Here is a 15,773-nt window from a genome sequence, read left to right on the forward strand (position 1 = left end):
AATCTTGACGTTCTTCAAAGGAAAAAAACCACCAAAAAAAAACATTGAACATTTCTGAATGAGTAGCTTTGAGACAGCAGGCTGAGTAGCAGCATCCTAGCAAAAAGACTCTGCTTTTTTGTAACAAGGCTCGCGAAATTAAGTCTTCCGGTCTTTCTTGTTTGTGTTCTAACAGGAAAAACCAGCAAGCTGGAACGCAACAGAACTCCAGAGCGAAAGGCCCCTGTGTTCAGGAAAGAACCAGAAACCTATGGCCCAGGTAAGAAGCAGCAGCAGTTGCCTCAGAACTGTTAATGAAGCAGCGTGTCCTGGTTTCAGCTGGGATGGAGTCACTTACCCTCTTACGGAGCTAGTACAGCGCTGTGTTTTGGCTTTGGTGAGAGAGCAATGTTGATACCGCACTGATGTTTTCAGTGGTTGCTGGGTAGTGTTTATCCCAAAGTCAAGGCCTTTTCAGTTCCTCGGGCCCTGCCAGCCAGAGGGCCTGGAGGGGCACAAGGAATTGGGAAGGGACACGGCCAGGACAGCTGGCCCGCACTAGCCAACGGGATATTCCACACCGCAGAATGTCGTGCTCGGTACATAAACTGGGGGGAGTTGGCCGGGGCCTGCTCAGTGCTGCTCGGGGGCTGGCTGGGCATTCGTCAGCGGGTGGTGAGCATCGCTTGTTTGGGGGTTGTTGAGACGCTATTTTCTTACTTCCCTCCCTTTGGATTTTACTCCTCTCCGCTTCTCCCTCTTTTTTCCTTCCAGTAGTTGTATGCTTATTCTAGTTTTTATTCTAATTTCTTTCAGTTACTGACTTGTTCTTATCTCAGCCCTTGAGGTTTACCCTTTTCCCGATTCCCCTCCCCAGCCCTGGGTGGGGCCGGGGCGGAAGCGAGTGGCTTGGTGGTACTTTGTCGCCGGCTGGGGTTAAACCTCGAGGCATCCGAAAGATAAACGTGATTCTTTCTAGGATTTGAATCTGAGCAACAGCTGCGCTTCGGGTGTTTTCCATCTTGTTGTTCACTGTACTGTTGACAAGGAAGACTGGCTGCTGTCCTTCTGCGCTGTGTCAGTACTGCAGAGCAAGACTGGAGGGACTGCATACTGCCTACTAGTGTAGTTCCAGGTGGTTTTACCCCTGCACAGTGGGACGGTGAAGGGGGAATTGCTTTCTGAAGAGAGCAAAAGCCCGTTGAACTAGTTTTCAACTCTAACAGCTTTGCAAAAATATGTATACTTTTTTACTCAGCAGAGTATGTTTGCAGGAAAAACTCCGTCGCTGTTGCTGCCAAGTCACCCTCTTGTGGTAACTGGCAGGCAGAGACTCAAGCAGTCCGTGCTAGGAGAACAGCGTTAGCCTTGGTCAGCAGGTGGAATGACGTGGGATGTGTTGCTCACAGCACTCGTGAAATAGCCCAGTTTTCTGCCCAGTGCTGTCTGATTCACAGGCTTTTACCCGCAGCCACCTGGGGAGGGGCTGCCCCTCCCTGATACTACTGGGCCAAGGGGAAAGCCTTTAGATCTTTTGATGATAAGACTTTGGGCAGATGGCTGCTAAGCCACTTTCTTCCCAGAACCCCTTTCAGTAATTTATAACCCTTGTGGCGTATGGCCCTTCACAAACAGGCCAGGAACTGAAGACTGTGCCACACAGGGTACTTTTCCCTGGCTGTTTCTTGAGGATCTTGGCCCGGTGGTGTAGCTCTGTTCACTTTTGGTGCCAAGGTGGCTGGCTAACGTAAGTGGCGTGCTAAAGATTTGGTTAGTAGAAGCGAACCGTGGACTTTGTCTGAAACTGTTTGGTCACACCTGTGGCTGCTTCTCCTGTGGAAACCCTTTTGCCAGAAGGAGAGTTTACTCTGCACGCTGAAGTAATTGTGTAAAATACAAGTGAATGGATGAAAAATCTCTGCTGCACAAGTGGAAGAACACTCCTTGCAAGGAGATGGTAGGATTAAAGAGTTTTATTGAACGATCTCCCAAAAGGAGTGACGTGTGCCTCGTCCCATGACACACTGGAAGCTGCAATGAGCTAAAGCTATTGAAGTGTCGCTGGACACGAGTGTGGTAGCGATGTGACCTGTTTCCTTCCAGGATTCATTGTGCAAGTGGAAGGGGAAAAAAAAGATGCTGTGTTTGCAGTTCTGTGCAAACCTTTTGTTTTGGCAGTAGTATGGAAGAGCGGTGGTCTTTGGAAATTCAGGACAAAGGCCGAGTTACCTGCCCAACATGCCGGGCTGTGGTGAGGAAGACTGTAGAAGGACTGAAGAAACATATGGTAAATTGCAGGCAGGTAGGAACAGGAGAGATGAGCAACGTGTTCTTTAATCCTCTTCAGCTTGCTGCCTGCACGCTGTTTTGTGTTGCATTTAGAACCGGTTTCCTCTCATCATCGCGTCTCTAAGCGAGAGTCCTTTGTACACATGTAAGAGGCTGCGCTTGGTGCTTCTGGCTTAGCCTTTTGCGGGTTTGGGGTAGTGAACAAAGGTGTAGCTATTTTATTGTTCCCCTGAATGTTAGGCTCCCTAAAATCTCTTCTGTTCTTGATGGGCAGTTACCAGGCACAAACAAAATGTTCTGCTCTCCTGCTCCTTTCCCCCAAAGCGTCTCCCACTGCTTTGGTTAGCTTACAGTTGCACGCACCGTGTCCTTGTTTGTTTCTAGGAAATGTTCACATGTCATCACTGTGGGAAGCAGCTGAAGTCTTTAGGAGGGATGAAATACCATGTCATGGCAGACCATAACAATCAGGTAACATGACTGCTGTGCATCTAAAAACCCTGCAGGCAAGAGAGTTTTGGGTTCCTTCCCCGGCACACACAGTATCAGAGCATGGTGGCTTTTTCCTGTGATGTAGCTGCTCCAGTCTTCTCTGCCTGTTATTTTCCTGTGAGATTTAACATCTGAAAAAACAGTAGAGTGTTAGGAGAGATGGTAGCCGTCCTGCATCTTAGAAAGAGGGGGTGAATTTCTGTTTAGGCTGGTTATACGGTCACAGGTAAACGGCATTCTCAATGGAAAAAAAATGATTGCTCATTAGGCTGCGAGTTTCAGTCCTGTGCTAGAAAGCCGTTTTTCTACATCCAGAGCAGACTAGAGTTCAGGGTTTTACAAGTTGAAAGGTAAAAAAGCAGAAACAGCAGTTTAGTTCTTGTCTGTGTTTACTGTAAAGATAGGAATGCTACAGTCTGCTTTTCCTCTTTGCTGTTACTTTAAAGAGGGCGATGTCTCCTGTTGCAGTTGTGAAGAATTAGAACTTTTGAAAAGGTCACTGGGAAGTTTGGGTAGGGTTTAGATCAGGGGTCCTCAAACTTTTTAACCAGGGGGCCGGCGCGTGGATGAAGTGGCAGGAAGCCATCTGCGGCTGCTTGGTTTCCCCCCCAACCCCGGGCGGGGGAGTTCTGTAAATACCGGGGACTGGATTGAGGACCCTGGGGGGGCGTATCCGACCCACAGGCTGTAGTTTGAGGACCCCTGGGTTAGATAATTGGTTACTGTTCTTTTTTACGTGGTTCTCAGTACTGTGGTTTCTGAACCTACAGCTGTATTAGTAAACGTAATAGGCCAGGGATCACGCTCTGACCCTGAGGAATAGGTCTGTCACTCCGTTCTAACTTTCTCTTCAGTCCAAGTGTAATATTATTATTAGGTAGTGTAGGAAATAATAAACAGTAACCATTGGAGAGGAACAGACAAGAACTTGAGCTATAGTTTCGCACAGGTGAATAACCGTTACAGGTAGTTAGTCGGCTTAGCTTTAGTTGGGCTAAGTGGAAATGGCAGGCCCAGGAAATGTTAAAGGTGCGTGACAGAGATGAGTAAGTACTTCCCACAGGCAGAAGAGGACCAAAGTAATTATGGAAATACATACCTTTGTCCTTCCCAGCAGCTGTGGCTTGGGACCATTTCTTAGCAAGGTTTTGTTCCTAGATAGCTATCTAAATGTTAGAATGCTTATCTGCAAAGTGGTTTTCAGGCAGTTTACTCCCTTTAAAGGTAATTCGGTTGTTCTGGGATATAGACAGACCGTGATCATTGTATTAGATACACTTTTGTAAAATCTTAAGTGGCAGAGATGTAATTGTTTTGGAAGCTTTCCTTCAGTTGTGTGTTGACTAGTGAATTCCCTGTGAGAAGAGCTGTAAATGCTGAGCACCCTATGTTTTCTTTCATCTTTCTGCTGTGCTTTAGCCAGTTGTGAAGGAGGGAGGAGAACTGGATGAGCAGCTTGAGCGAGACCGCCTTCGGAAGGTTTTGAAGCGTATGGGAAAACTCAAGTGTACGAGGGAGGTAAGCTGCATTGTGCTAAGTATCCTGAATTAAACAGCGGCAGATGCATGAATATAAAACATTAAGAGAGTTCTGCTGGGTCTGCTGTGGGGCTGGCTAAAGCTGGATTTATTTCAAGATCCTAGGTATGTTTTAAGACAGAGTATTGTAGAATGATTTGGGTTCAAAGGGACCTTTAAAGGTCATCTAGTCCAGCCCTCCTGCAGTGAGCTTCTTCAGCTAGACCACGTTGCTCAGAGCCCTGTCCAACCTGGCCTTGAATGTTTCCAGGGATGGCACACCTACCAGGTCTTTGGGAAACTTCCGCCAGTGCTTCACCGGCCTTGTAAAATTATTTTTTCCCTTCAGTCTAGTCAGAGGGCACCCTCTGAGTTCAAAGCTGTTACCCCTTGTCCTATCGCTACAGCCTCTACAGAAAAGTCTGTCCCCATCTTTCTTGTAAGCCCCCTTTCAGTATGGAGAGGCCGCAGTAAGGTCTCCCCGGGGCCTTCCCTTCTCCAGGTGAAACAGCCCCAACTCTCTCAGCCTTCCCTCCTAGGAGAGGTGTTCCAGCCCTCTGATCATTTTTCATGGACGTCCTGTGGACCCGCTGCACCAAGTCCATGCCTTTCCTATACTGAGGACTCCAGAGCTGGACGCAGCACGCCAGGTGGGGTCTCGCCAGAGTGGAGTAGAGGGACAGAATCCCCTCCCTCGACCTGCTGACCACCCTTCTTTTGATGGCATCCAGGATACGCTTGGCTTTCTGGTCTGCAAGCACACACTGCCAGCTCGTGTCCGGTTTTTCATCCACCAGTACCCCCAAGTCCGGCTCGGCAGGGCTGCTCTCAATCCTTCATCCCCCAGCCTGTACTGATACGTGGGTTGCCCCAACCCAGGCGCAGGACCTTGGTCTTGGCCTTGTTGAACCTCATGAGGTTCGCAAGGGCCCACTTCTTGAGCTTGTCCAGGTCCCTCTGAATGGCATCCCATCCCTCAGGCATGTCAGCCGCGCCACTCAGCTTGGTGTCGTCTGAAAACTTGCTGAGGGTGCACTCGATCCCACTGTCTGTGTCGCTGACAAAGACATTAAACAGTAGCGGACCCAGTGCGGACCCCTGAGGGACTCCGCTCGTCACTGATCTCCGCCCAGGCACTGAGCTGTTGACCACTGCTCTCTGGATGTGAGATTCCAGCCAGTTTCTTACCCACCGAGTAGTCCACCAAGTCCGTATCTCTCCAATCTAGAGAGAAGGATGTTGTGGGGGACCGTGTCAGAGGCCTTACGGAACTCCACAGAGGTAATATCCATAGCTCTTCCTTTGTCCACTGGTGTGGTCACTCCATCACAGAAGGCCACTAGGTTGGTCAGGCAGGACTGCCCTTTGGTGAAGCCGTGCTGGCTGTCTGGAATCACCTCCCTGTCCTCCATGTGCCTTAACATAGCTTCTAGGAGGATCAGTTCCGTGATCTTGCCAGGCACAGAGGTGAGGCCGACAGGTCGGTAGTTGCCAGGGTCCTCCTTTCTACCCTTTTTAAAAATGGGGGTTTTGCCCTTCTCCACTCACCAGGGACTTCACCTGACTGCCATGCCTTTTCCGGTGTCGGGGAGAGCAGCTTGGCAACTACATCAGCCAGTTCCCTCAGGACTCTGGGCTATGTCTCATCAGGTCCCGTAGACTTAGGTACGCCGAGGTGCCTCAGGTGGCCTCAGACCTGATCTTCTCTTCCAGCGGCAGGGACTTTGCTGCGCCAGTCCTCGCCTTGAGGTCCATCCGCTCGAGAGGTGCGGCAGGAGTGAAGACTGAGAGAGAACTTGCTGAGTACCTCCGCCTTTTGTCTGTTGTTGCCAGTTTGCCGGTCATGTTCATCGCAGGGTTACGCTTTCTTTGACCTTTGTGTTCTGGCTGACATACCTAGAGTAGCCCTTCTTCTTTTTTGTGTCCTTTGCCAAGTTCAGCTCTGGCCACATCTTTGCTTTCCTGACCCTAACCCTACACAACCAGGCACCTTACACCTGGCGATCGAGAGCTCTTGCACTCTGTGGAAGGGGTCCTCAAAGACCTGGAGCTCTGTTCTGCTGCCTTGTCTGCTTGCCTGTAAATGTAGGTTCAGCAAAGGTATGACTTTATAAATGCATTCAGTGGAATGCATCAGGGAGGAAGAAGTTAAAGGAGAACCGTGTTAACTTGCAACAGTATTATAAACTGCTGACAGCATTACGTGATCGTTAAGGCTGCAAGGGAACCGGCTGAGGTCACCTAGTTCAACCCCTGTGCTCAAGCGGGGTCAGCCGGAGCTCTTTGGGTATCTCATGTGTTGGTGTCTTCAAGGGGGATCGAGAGGACACTGCATTGTTTCTCGTGTGCACCAAACACATTTTATGAATGTGTGCTTCTGCTCTTTCCTCAGTTGTTTGTGATGGCTGGGAAGATGGTTTTACACATAATTAACTGTGTGAGCGTGTCTCTGGTTTCTGAAAGTACTGAGACTGGCTACAGCTAGAGAAGGGGATGGAGGCCTCCCTTAGATGGATACATCTAAGAATATTAAAACCTGGCTGATGCACGTTTGATTTGTTCTGTTCCCAAGCTCAGTGTCAAGTTGATCACTGGATTCAGTGTCAGGAGATCCTCTAGTAAGTGACATCCGCTGGAGCCATTGGGGGTTTTTGTTGTCCTCCACTGCAGCAGGAGGCAATAGCTGTATCCTGGGAGGAGCTGAAAGTTTTATTTAACATTACCCGAGTGTTGCTATTGCTCTAGACAGTCTGGCCGGCCAAGCAAGTGTAAAAGCTCCCTCTTTTTCTGCCCACCTCCCGCATTTGTATCTGAATTCAATCTTCCCGTTTTGTGCATCCTCATTTTACACCTTGCTTCTTCAGTCCGCATCCTGACATTTTTTGTTGCGCACTACCTACAAAGAAGCTGTAAGAAACAGTTTCTCCCATCTGAGCCAATTCTTTCTCCCAGATTTTGTCTGTCTGAACAGGTGAACGTTAAGGTTTGCTACCTCATGGTCTCTGGTGTGGCAGGAAAAGTGCCAGTACTTTGGTGAGCAAGCTGTGGATCCTATGCACAGTGGGCATGTGATCACTTGGCGAGCATTTTTCTTCCATGCCTTTTTCTTCTGCATTGGCAGGGCTGCACAGGCAGCTTCACGACCATAATGGGATACCTGTATCATGTTAAAAATGTGGGAAGGCTGCTTCTGAGCGGAGAAAATGGCTATGAAGTGCCATCACTGTGGAAAAGCATACAAATCAAAGGCAGGACTTGTCTACCATCTGCGATCTAAGCATGGGCCGGTAAGTGCAAATGGCCATAGTTATCCCGATAGCCTGGTGGTGCTTGAGCCATCCCGACGTGCAGCACACATAGGCGTTTGTCTGCTGGTCGGGTGGGTACTTAGGCCTGGCAAATCTTTGTGTTTTCTGTCTCTCTGGAGTATTGTGTCCTTGACGCTTTCCTTCTAGCAGCAGCTGTTGCTGTTCCGTGACTAGGATGAAGTTTTTGATAGTGAATCACCGTGGCAGCAGTAAACTTTCCCCAGCCTGACTGTTGCTCCATGGAAGAATGGCGCCAACATGTGTAACTTGTGAGGTGCTTTTCTTTTGCTCTTGGAAGACCCAACACTGGAGCGGAGCAGGCAGTACTCTGCTTGTTGTCCATGAGGGCGTTAGAGGGAACGGTGCGATCCTTTCAAGACCAGCGGCTGCATGAGACTGTCTGCTTGAGCCTTAGTGCTGTGACCCCTCTGAGTAGATCTGGGGTTCTGTCTCGCTAGAGGGGTGCACTTCTGTCCTGTGCCTGTGAGAGCGAACCACAGCCGCAGCAGCATTTTTGTGAGGGATTTGGCAGAATATTTCTTGGCAGTCTTTAGTGTAACTGAAGTGGGAACTACCGAAGGGGCTCACCTTCTTTGGCCCTTTGCAGGTCCCTTTCCTCCATGAGGAGAGAAGAACAGAGAGCCTGAAGGAAATCAAAGGTGAGCCAAACAACACGGGCAGAGTTCAGAGGAGATCTGCAAAGGCGGCAATCTACTATCTCCATGAGCTAGCTGGAGAAGAGCTGGCCAGAGAGTGGCCGAAGAGAAAAGTTCTGCAGGACTTGATTCCAGATGACCGGAAGGTAGAAATGCTGTCTGGGGTCTGAGTCTTTCTTCACATCAGATGAGTCTTGCGCTGGCATCTACCCAGTGTTGCCAGTGTTCAGTGGCCCACGGAAAGCAAGTATTGAAGAAGTAGTCTTGTGGGAGGGATCAGGTGTTGCTGTCCCTGGTCTTAGATGACAGTGTGGCTACAGCAGCAGTTGCTGTGGTGTAAGTATTTCATCCAGGCAGGCTATAATGACTTCCCAGGCGTATCGCTGTCAGTTTCAGTGGGCACAAGTAATGAAGGCAGTTGTAGGCAGTATGTTGCTGGCAAGTCATAGGCTACAGGTCGCTGCTGCCCTGCAGTGATAGTTCGTTTTTCAGGCAGCAGAGTTTCCAGGAGCGTCTTTTAGGCTGTAGGAGAAACCCAAGGGTAAAGGGTGGTTCATGATTTGGGCGGGGTACGTACAGTTAGAGGGATGGTTGTAGTCAAAGTCTGGGGATTCTGGCCTTGGTGGGGGGGTGTTCCAGGTTCAGTTATGTTTGTGGAGAGTCAGTGAGACAGGAAAGGATTGGCTGTTAGCGCAGGACAAGAAATAGCACCTCTGTCTCACAGCCTGGGAGAGAAAGGGCCATACTTGGCACTCTGCGTAGCCAACGCTGCTTCCAGCTTTCAAGTCCATCTCTTTATCTCAGCTGAAATATACTCGTCCCGGACTGCCCACCTTTAGTCAAGACGTGCTGTGCAAATGGAAAACGGAGATAAAGATGTACCGAAGAGTCCACTGCCCAAATCAGGTAATCCTGAAGTGTTTCTGAAGCCTCCAAGGGGACAGATCTCAGGTCTGTGTGAGCCAACAGCTTTCCAGAACCCTGACATTGCAGTTTGTCTCGCTGTGGGCGACAAATTCTGCTCCACGGTTGGTTAGTGTCACCAAGACGCTGTCTGGACTGTTGCTGGGGGGTGATGCCTCTGGGGATGTGTTTGTCTGCTTCAGGGCCAGTAACTTGGTGTCAGACTGGACAGCTTTCCCATCCAGCTGGGAGCCGGCCCCTTTGGAGGTTTGAGCAGTAGCAAAATGTCAGGCCCCTGTGCCTAGCAGGTGCACTAAACCTAAGTACGGAAGCAGGAAGGAGTAGAGATGGAAATGTAAGAGTAGAGGAGCTGTGTCTGGCACAGCAATTAAGTTTTCTTTTGAAAGCTGGAAACGAGCTACAGAAGACTCTTGCATGGCGCTGTTGTCCTGCTCTAGGGACGCTTATGCATGTGCACTTGGTCTCTTACAATCCCACGCACCAGCCACCAGTCAGATCCACTGAGAAGAAAAGTCCCCATTGGTGGAGACGGTGGTAGATGTGATACAGGGGACACCCGCTGCCAGGTAGCCAAGTGGCGGCTTCCATCCAGGTTTGGATGTAGAAACAATGCCGTCCCCCTGCCCTACCCCATCGCCAGCACTCTCTCCCCAGTTTTCAGCCTTGTGTCATTTCCAAGTGTAAGAATTGCAACATGGTGCTGTGTATGGAGCTGTCTCCAGAAAGCAGCTGTCCTGTTTCACCGGCGGGTAACGCAGAAGCATGTCTTGCACCTCCCTCCTGTTTCAGTGCCTGGGATGTCGGCTGCATGGGACCGAGTATCCCGAGGGTGATGCCCAACGCTCCACGCGGGGCAGGCCTGCAAAGCTGCCCTTTAGCTGAGACCGCTGATGCGGATGCAGTGCCCCCAGGGACGTGAGCAGGGCAGGAGAGGTTGAAGCGTCTTGTTCTTGCCCCTGTGCTCTGCCTGAAATTAATCTCTGCTGCACTTTAGGCAGAATGCAAACTCTGTCGTTGCACTCAGGCTTTAATAGAGGGCGAAAGTAACTGTGACAGGAGTCTCTTGGAGATGTCGAAATGCGCTCAGAAACACTTCACTTGCTGAAAGCTTATGTCTCTTTTGATGGTCCTTTTAGCAGAAACATCCTGGCTTTGTAGGACTCGGTGTCTCCCTCCCCCTGCCTCTCTTATCCCTTTTGGAATTGTCTTCTGGAGAACAAGACTTTGTTGTGTGGGAAGAAGTGATTTCTTAACTTGAGTTTTGCTGACGTGCCCTTTTTTTACCGTTTCAGGGTTGTGAGTCTGTATACGGCAGCGTCTCGGGACTCAAATCTCACCTCGGCACGTGCACCTTGGTTGGTAGCCTTCCTGTCCTCACTGTCTGTTATACCGATAGCCGGACTGTCCCTGTGCTTCAGCTGTCTCCTTGTTGAAGCTGTTGCCCAGCCATCTGCTGATCCGAGTTCCTCACAGTTTGAGGGCTTTGCTGTGTGCTAACGGGGTTGCCATTGCAAGCACTGCTTGAGGCAAGGAGGAGGCATCTTAATGGGCTGCCTTTTAGTGAAACCGCAGTCCTAGCTGTAGATTCACAGCTACAAGAGCATTTTTTCCAGGTACGGTGCCAGAGACCTTGTAACATCTCACAGAGCAGTCGTACGCTTTGTGGGCATAGCCGGCGCATAAGGTCAGCGCTCCTGTAGCTAAAGCATTGTCTGGTACGAGCAAGAGTTTCTTACTACTGGGTTGTATCTGAGCAAGAGTCAAATACAATATATAGGCGCGTCAGCCTTCTTGGCAGCAAGTGGTGATGGATTTTTTTGTTTTGGTGCCAGGGAGACTTTGTGGCTGGTAAATACAAGTGTCTCCTGTGTGAGAAGGAGTTCGTTTCAGAGAGTGGGGTCAAGTATCACATCAACTCTGTGCATGCTGAGGTAAGAGGCAGAATGGAAGTCTTCCGACCCCAGGCTGTCGGGGGGGGGGGTGTCTTGGGAAGGAAATGCTGGATGCTTGCCCTGTTTTATTTTTTCCTTGCTCACTGCTAGGGACAGGGTCCTAGGCTGGCGGGGCCTTTGGTTTGCTTAAACACGCATTGGTCTGGGGAACAGGCGTGTTGCTTCGCGTGTCTTGTCCCAAGCTGCTGCTGCTCGGTTCAGCTCTTCAGCCTTTTCCATGCCTTTAGCCAGGCAGTTGCCAAATCAAGCCTGAATCCTCTGAGACAGGGCAACACCTGAGGAGGAACATCGGGAAGCAGATCTTTGTTAGGCAGCTGCCTTTCCAGATCTCAGGTTTCAGGAAGCCCTTGTCCCAGGAGGCAGCTTTTGTTATAAGCTCTGATAGGCTTTATACGGTATGTTCGCCATGGGTACCAACCTGTTGCCTTCTGAACCCTCCAGGACTGGTTTGATGTGAACACAACTACCACCAAAAGCTTTGAGAAGCTAATGAAAATCCGCCAGAGAGAAGAGCAGAGGAAGCAACGGAAGAAACGTCCTTTGACCCGGGGCAAAAAGAAGAGTACTGGGACCCTGGCTGCTAAGAAGCTCCCCGTTGCTGGAGTTGAAAAAACGAGAAGTAAGAGAGGTCGTCCCCGGCGGGTGGACAATGAGAGCGTGAGCAGTGAGGAGGGGCAGCCACAAGTTTCACGGAGAGCCAAATTTCCAAAAACCAGCCGCAAGCGAGGCCGGAAGTAAAGCCCTAGAAGAAGAGCAGGAGCAATCCTAAAGCTTCTCAGTGAGAAGCCCCACTTGTGTCACGCTCATAACCCACAGCGCTAATATGAGCAACTGAATGTCTTTGGGACTGTGACTCCGTTCTGCTCAGTGACCTTGATTCTGAAACTGTTGCCTCTGGTCAGTTGTGGGAGACTTCAAACCAAAGCTGCGGTAGGGAGGCTGCCTCTCCTGGTGCAGTTCCCTTGGACGGTGGCACTAGCAGGGCAGCCGGTGTAGTTCCTGCTCTGGTTACAGTCTCAGTTTGGCTCGCATTAGTTGCTTGTTTAGTGGTTTCCAGTACAGCAGCTGTCTGTTTTGTCGTCTTCCTCTGATGGGTGAGATGAGGGTTCTTTTCTAGCAGTTCTCCCTGTAAGGGACTGGCTAGCGCACCGTTTAGGTCTCAGTAAGCGGGGAACCCTTTCTTGCACAGTACATACACAAACGAAGCAGTGCTGTGCAGAACAGAAAGGCTTTAGCTTGCCCTGGCAGTGTCCTGGCTGCTGTCAGCAAGGCTGCCCCCGAAGAGCAAAGGCCTTCCTAGCGTGTGCTCCAGTCTGTTGCGCAAGGCACCTTCTCTCCTTCCGTCGCTGGTGTTTAGGCTCAGCACCAGACAGCAGCACGTGAGCTCTGGTCTGCTTGGAAGTAGTTACCCTCGTCAGGAAACCAATATTCCCCTGGCATCTGTCTTCTGTAGCACTGGGCGTTGAATGTATGTCAGGGGTCTTCCAGTTCGATGAGGAATAAATACTCTCCAACCTTTTGAAGATTCACTGGCCCTTCAGAGACCCCCAGTAACTAATGTAATAAGACGGTCTTCATGGGCCCTCTGAAGACTGCTTCTTTCAGACTCACCTGGGAAACAAAACGTACTGCAAGATGGCTCATATCTGCAGTAGCAGTCTTGCTGGTGCTGAAACCCAGGTTTCATTGAACTGCCTTGCCAGTGTGTCGTTCCCTGTCATGCCGTGTTCCCATAGTGTCCTTTTTTTCTTGCACTGTAGGTGCCACGCCACCTTTGTTGTCTTCTATCACCTGTTTCTTTTAAATATTGCTTCCTCGGTGTGAATGAGGTTGGATAGCAGTGGCTTCCCTGTGTGGAAGAGGGTAAAGGAAGAGGGTTCGTTCTTTTAAGTCACAGGTATGACCTCTGCATCGTAGGGGATACCCTCCTGTGCTCCATAACTGCAGCAGATGTCATAGAAGCTAGTAGGAAGCTGCAGCACAGGCAGTACTACTCTGTTTTTCAAAGAATGGGTTCTCCAGAATTTCTGTTGTCCAAAAACCCACTGTACCAGGAAGTTGCAAAATTTGACCTTTCCTTGCAGTTTTGCAGGCAAGAAACTAGGTAGTTGGCTGTGTGTTGCCTCCCTGTGAATTTTCACTGTCTATCAACGCTGTTGATGCTTAAATGCACAGGGAAGCCACCACAGTTCCTGGTGAACAGGCAGGTTTATACATGTGTGTTACCACCAGAATAACCATGTTGGCCCCGACAGTGGGAAGTGCCGTATGGGCAGGGTGTTCTCCAGAACCACCTCTGCCAGGTAAGAAGCAATGCAGACCCCAGCTGAGCATGGTCTGTCTCTCGTGGGGAATAACACCTGTATGGCAGCAAGGCAGCGTGCAGTACTCCATTGTGATTGACATGCGACAGTTACGCTGTCCTTTGGAACCAGCTGTCACTGTGGCTGCGGTGCTGTGCTGGAACTATAAATATGTGGACTTCTGTGCAAGGTGTGTAAGGTTTACAGTAAGACGGGCAAGACCAGAAGACGACAAAATAAAATGTCACCAGTGCGAGAATGCGGTTTCTTGTCTTTTTGGTGTGTAGTGTTCTTGGTACTATCCCTGCTTGCGCAACACACCCCACCCTGCCCACTTGGTTGTTCCCCATGCTCTGGTGCTGCTCAGTTCTCTGCACCATTTCTCCTCAGTACCCCACTCGGCGCAGCTGTACTTTGACCACATTTCCTACCTTCCCACCCAAGAGATGGACCACATGATAAACCCAAGACGTATAGGAGGTTTTTCTTAGTGATTTCAGCCTAGAGTCCTGTTTACTGTCATTTAGGAGTTACTAGCCAGACTTGCTTTCTAGACATGGATAATTCATGACCACCTGGCTTTTATAGAGATGCATCAACAGCATCTTCCCCCACACAAACATGGCATGTGGGAAAACCCCCATTATCCAGCAGTACATTCATGCCATCAGTGTTACAGAGATTGTCAGCTGGTTTGGCTCAAGCTGGTTAAGAGGTGCTGGCGCTGCTGCACCAGTGCAGTTCACTACTTGTGAGGAGTGTCATCTTTTCAGGAGCACCTGCTCCTGTAGATGGAAAAAGGCAGGCTACCCAGTGTGACTGCAGCTGGGCTCTATTGCGCTGAGGGTGTGGGAGAATTTAGCCTCAAGGGAGGTATTTTAATTGGGGAATTCACGTGTATGGGGGCTATAAAATGTACAAAACCAGGGAACTGTACTACAGCCTACTGTGCTAAGATTTACTGTTCAAGCACCTGTGAGTGCTATTCAGCCCATAAGAGTTCAGTTAGCCTAACATTTTGCAAATCCAGGTCAAAATTCTATCTTACAGAGCGGTTTGGGTTGGAAGGGACTCTTAAAAACCACCTAGTCCACACCCCTGGCCATAGGCGCAGACATCTTTCACTAGACCAGGTTTGTCAAAGCCTGGTCCAACCTGCCCTTGAACACTTCCAATGATGGGGCATCCACAGCTGCTCTGGGCAACCTGCTCCAGTGTCTCACCACCCCCATTGTCAAAAATGTCTTTCTCTTGTCCAGCCTAAATCAGCCCTCTTTCAGTTTAATACCATTGTCCCTTGTCCTGTCACTACAAGCCTTGGTGAATAAGTCTTCAGCCTTTCTTACAAGCCCCTTTATGTACCAAAAGGCTGCAGTAAGGTCTCCCTGAAGCCTTCTCTTCTCCAGGCTGAGCAGCCCCAGCTCTCCCAGCCTGTCCTCCTAGGAGAGGCGTTCCAGCCTTCTGATCGTTTTCCTGGCCTTCCTCCGGGCGCAGTGCTCCAACAGGTCCCCCTGTCTGCGTCACTGATGAGGTCAGGAAATAGTATTGATGCCAACAGAGACGCCTGAGGGACACCAGTCATTGCCCCAGCAAACAGCTCCTACAGATTTTTAGGAAGAGATCTAGTTGGGCGCGCGCATGCGGCGGTGTGTGTGTCTGTGCGTCTGTGTCGTTTGTGTGTGTGTTAATAGACCAGCTTGTCGCTCGATACTTGTTCCACTGATTAATTACACTAAAAACTATATCTTCTCATTTGAACTTTTGTTTTAATTTCAGCTCCTGCATCTCATATCGCTCAGTCCTGGTAACTTAAATAGCTTTATGGTACCAGAAATGGCTCCCTACGTATTTGTAGTCTTAATTAACTCCATAGATCATTTGCTGTATGAACTGAGACTTGCTAGTCTCAGTCAACACAGTTGTTTTCTAATTTTTTCTTGTTTGTTGTTGTTGTGCTTTGCTGTCATTTTATACTGATCAATGTTTTTTTGACTTTTTCAGTCCAGAGAGGTGAAGCAGGAACCAGCTGCGGTCTGTACTAGTCTGTTTTATGTAGCATTGCTCCACTCAGCTACCTTTTTTTTCCTTACCAGCTGCTTCATTACGCTGTTCACATTCAGTTTGCCATTTACCCTCTGAAATGCATTTTTCGGTTGTTCTGAAATGTGTCTGAAGGCCTGTTCCCTTTATTTCTAGAAATTCAGTAACCAGGGTTTAAGGCAGATGGCACACGACGAACGTGTCTCTCCTTTCTAAAACATTACGATCTATTTCACAGCATTACTCTAGCAGGGACCTTAATAACTGTATTTTTATTGAACAGCTTTTCCAGAAAACTTTGTTGTATAATCAG

At 49.5% G+C, this 15,773-nt stretch overlaps 1 protein-coding gene across 1 annotated transcript; it reads left to right on the plus strand.

The window, feature by feature from the left end:
* Nucleotides 1-239: 239 nt before the first annotated feature.
* Nucleotides 240-13,679, plus strand: LOC119150058 (zinc finger protein 512-like). Its single transcript, XM_037392160.1, is given in 12 exon segments — nucleotides 240-259; nucleotides 2,161-2,281; nucleotides 2,653-2,739; nucleotides 4,180-4,278; nucleotides 7,399-7,444; nucleotides 7,447-7,470; nucleotides 7,473-7,564; nucleotides 8,193-8,387; nucleotides 9,046-9,147; nucleotides 10,458-10,520; nucleotides 10,998-11,096; nucleotides 11,559-13,679. Coding segments are annotated over 11 exon segments (1,224 nt in total). The 5' UTR covers nucleotides 240-259; nucleotide 2,161; the 3' UTR covers nucleotides 11,856-13,679.
* The last annotated feature ends 2,094 nt before the right edge of the window (nucleotides 13,680-15,773 follow it).

Source organism: Falco rusticolus, chromosome 6, assembly GCF_015220075.1.
Source record: "Falco rusticolus isolate bFalRus1 chromosome 6, bFalRus1.pri, whole genome shotgun sequence".
Taxonomy (NCBI): Eukaryota; Metazoa; Chordata; class Aves; order Falconiformes; family Falconidae; genus Falco; species Falco rusticolus.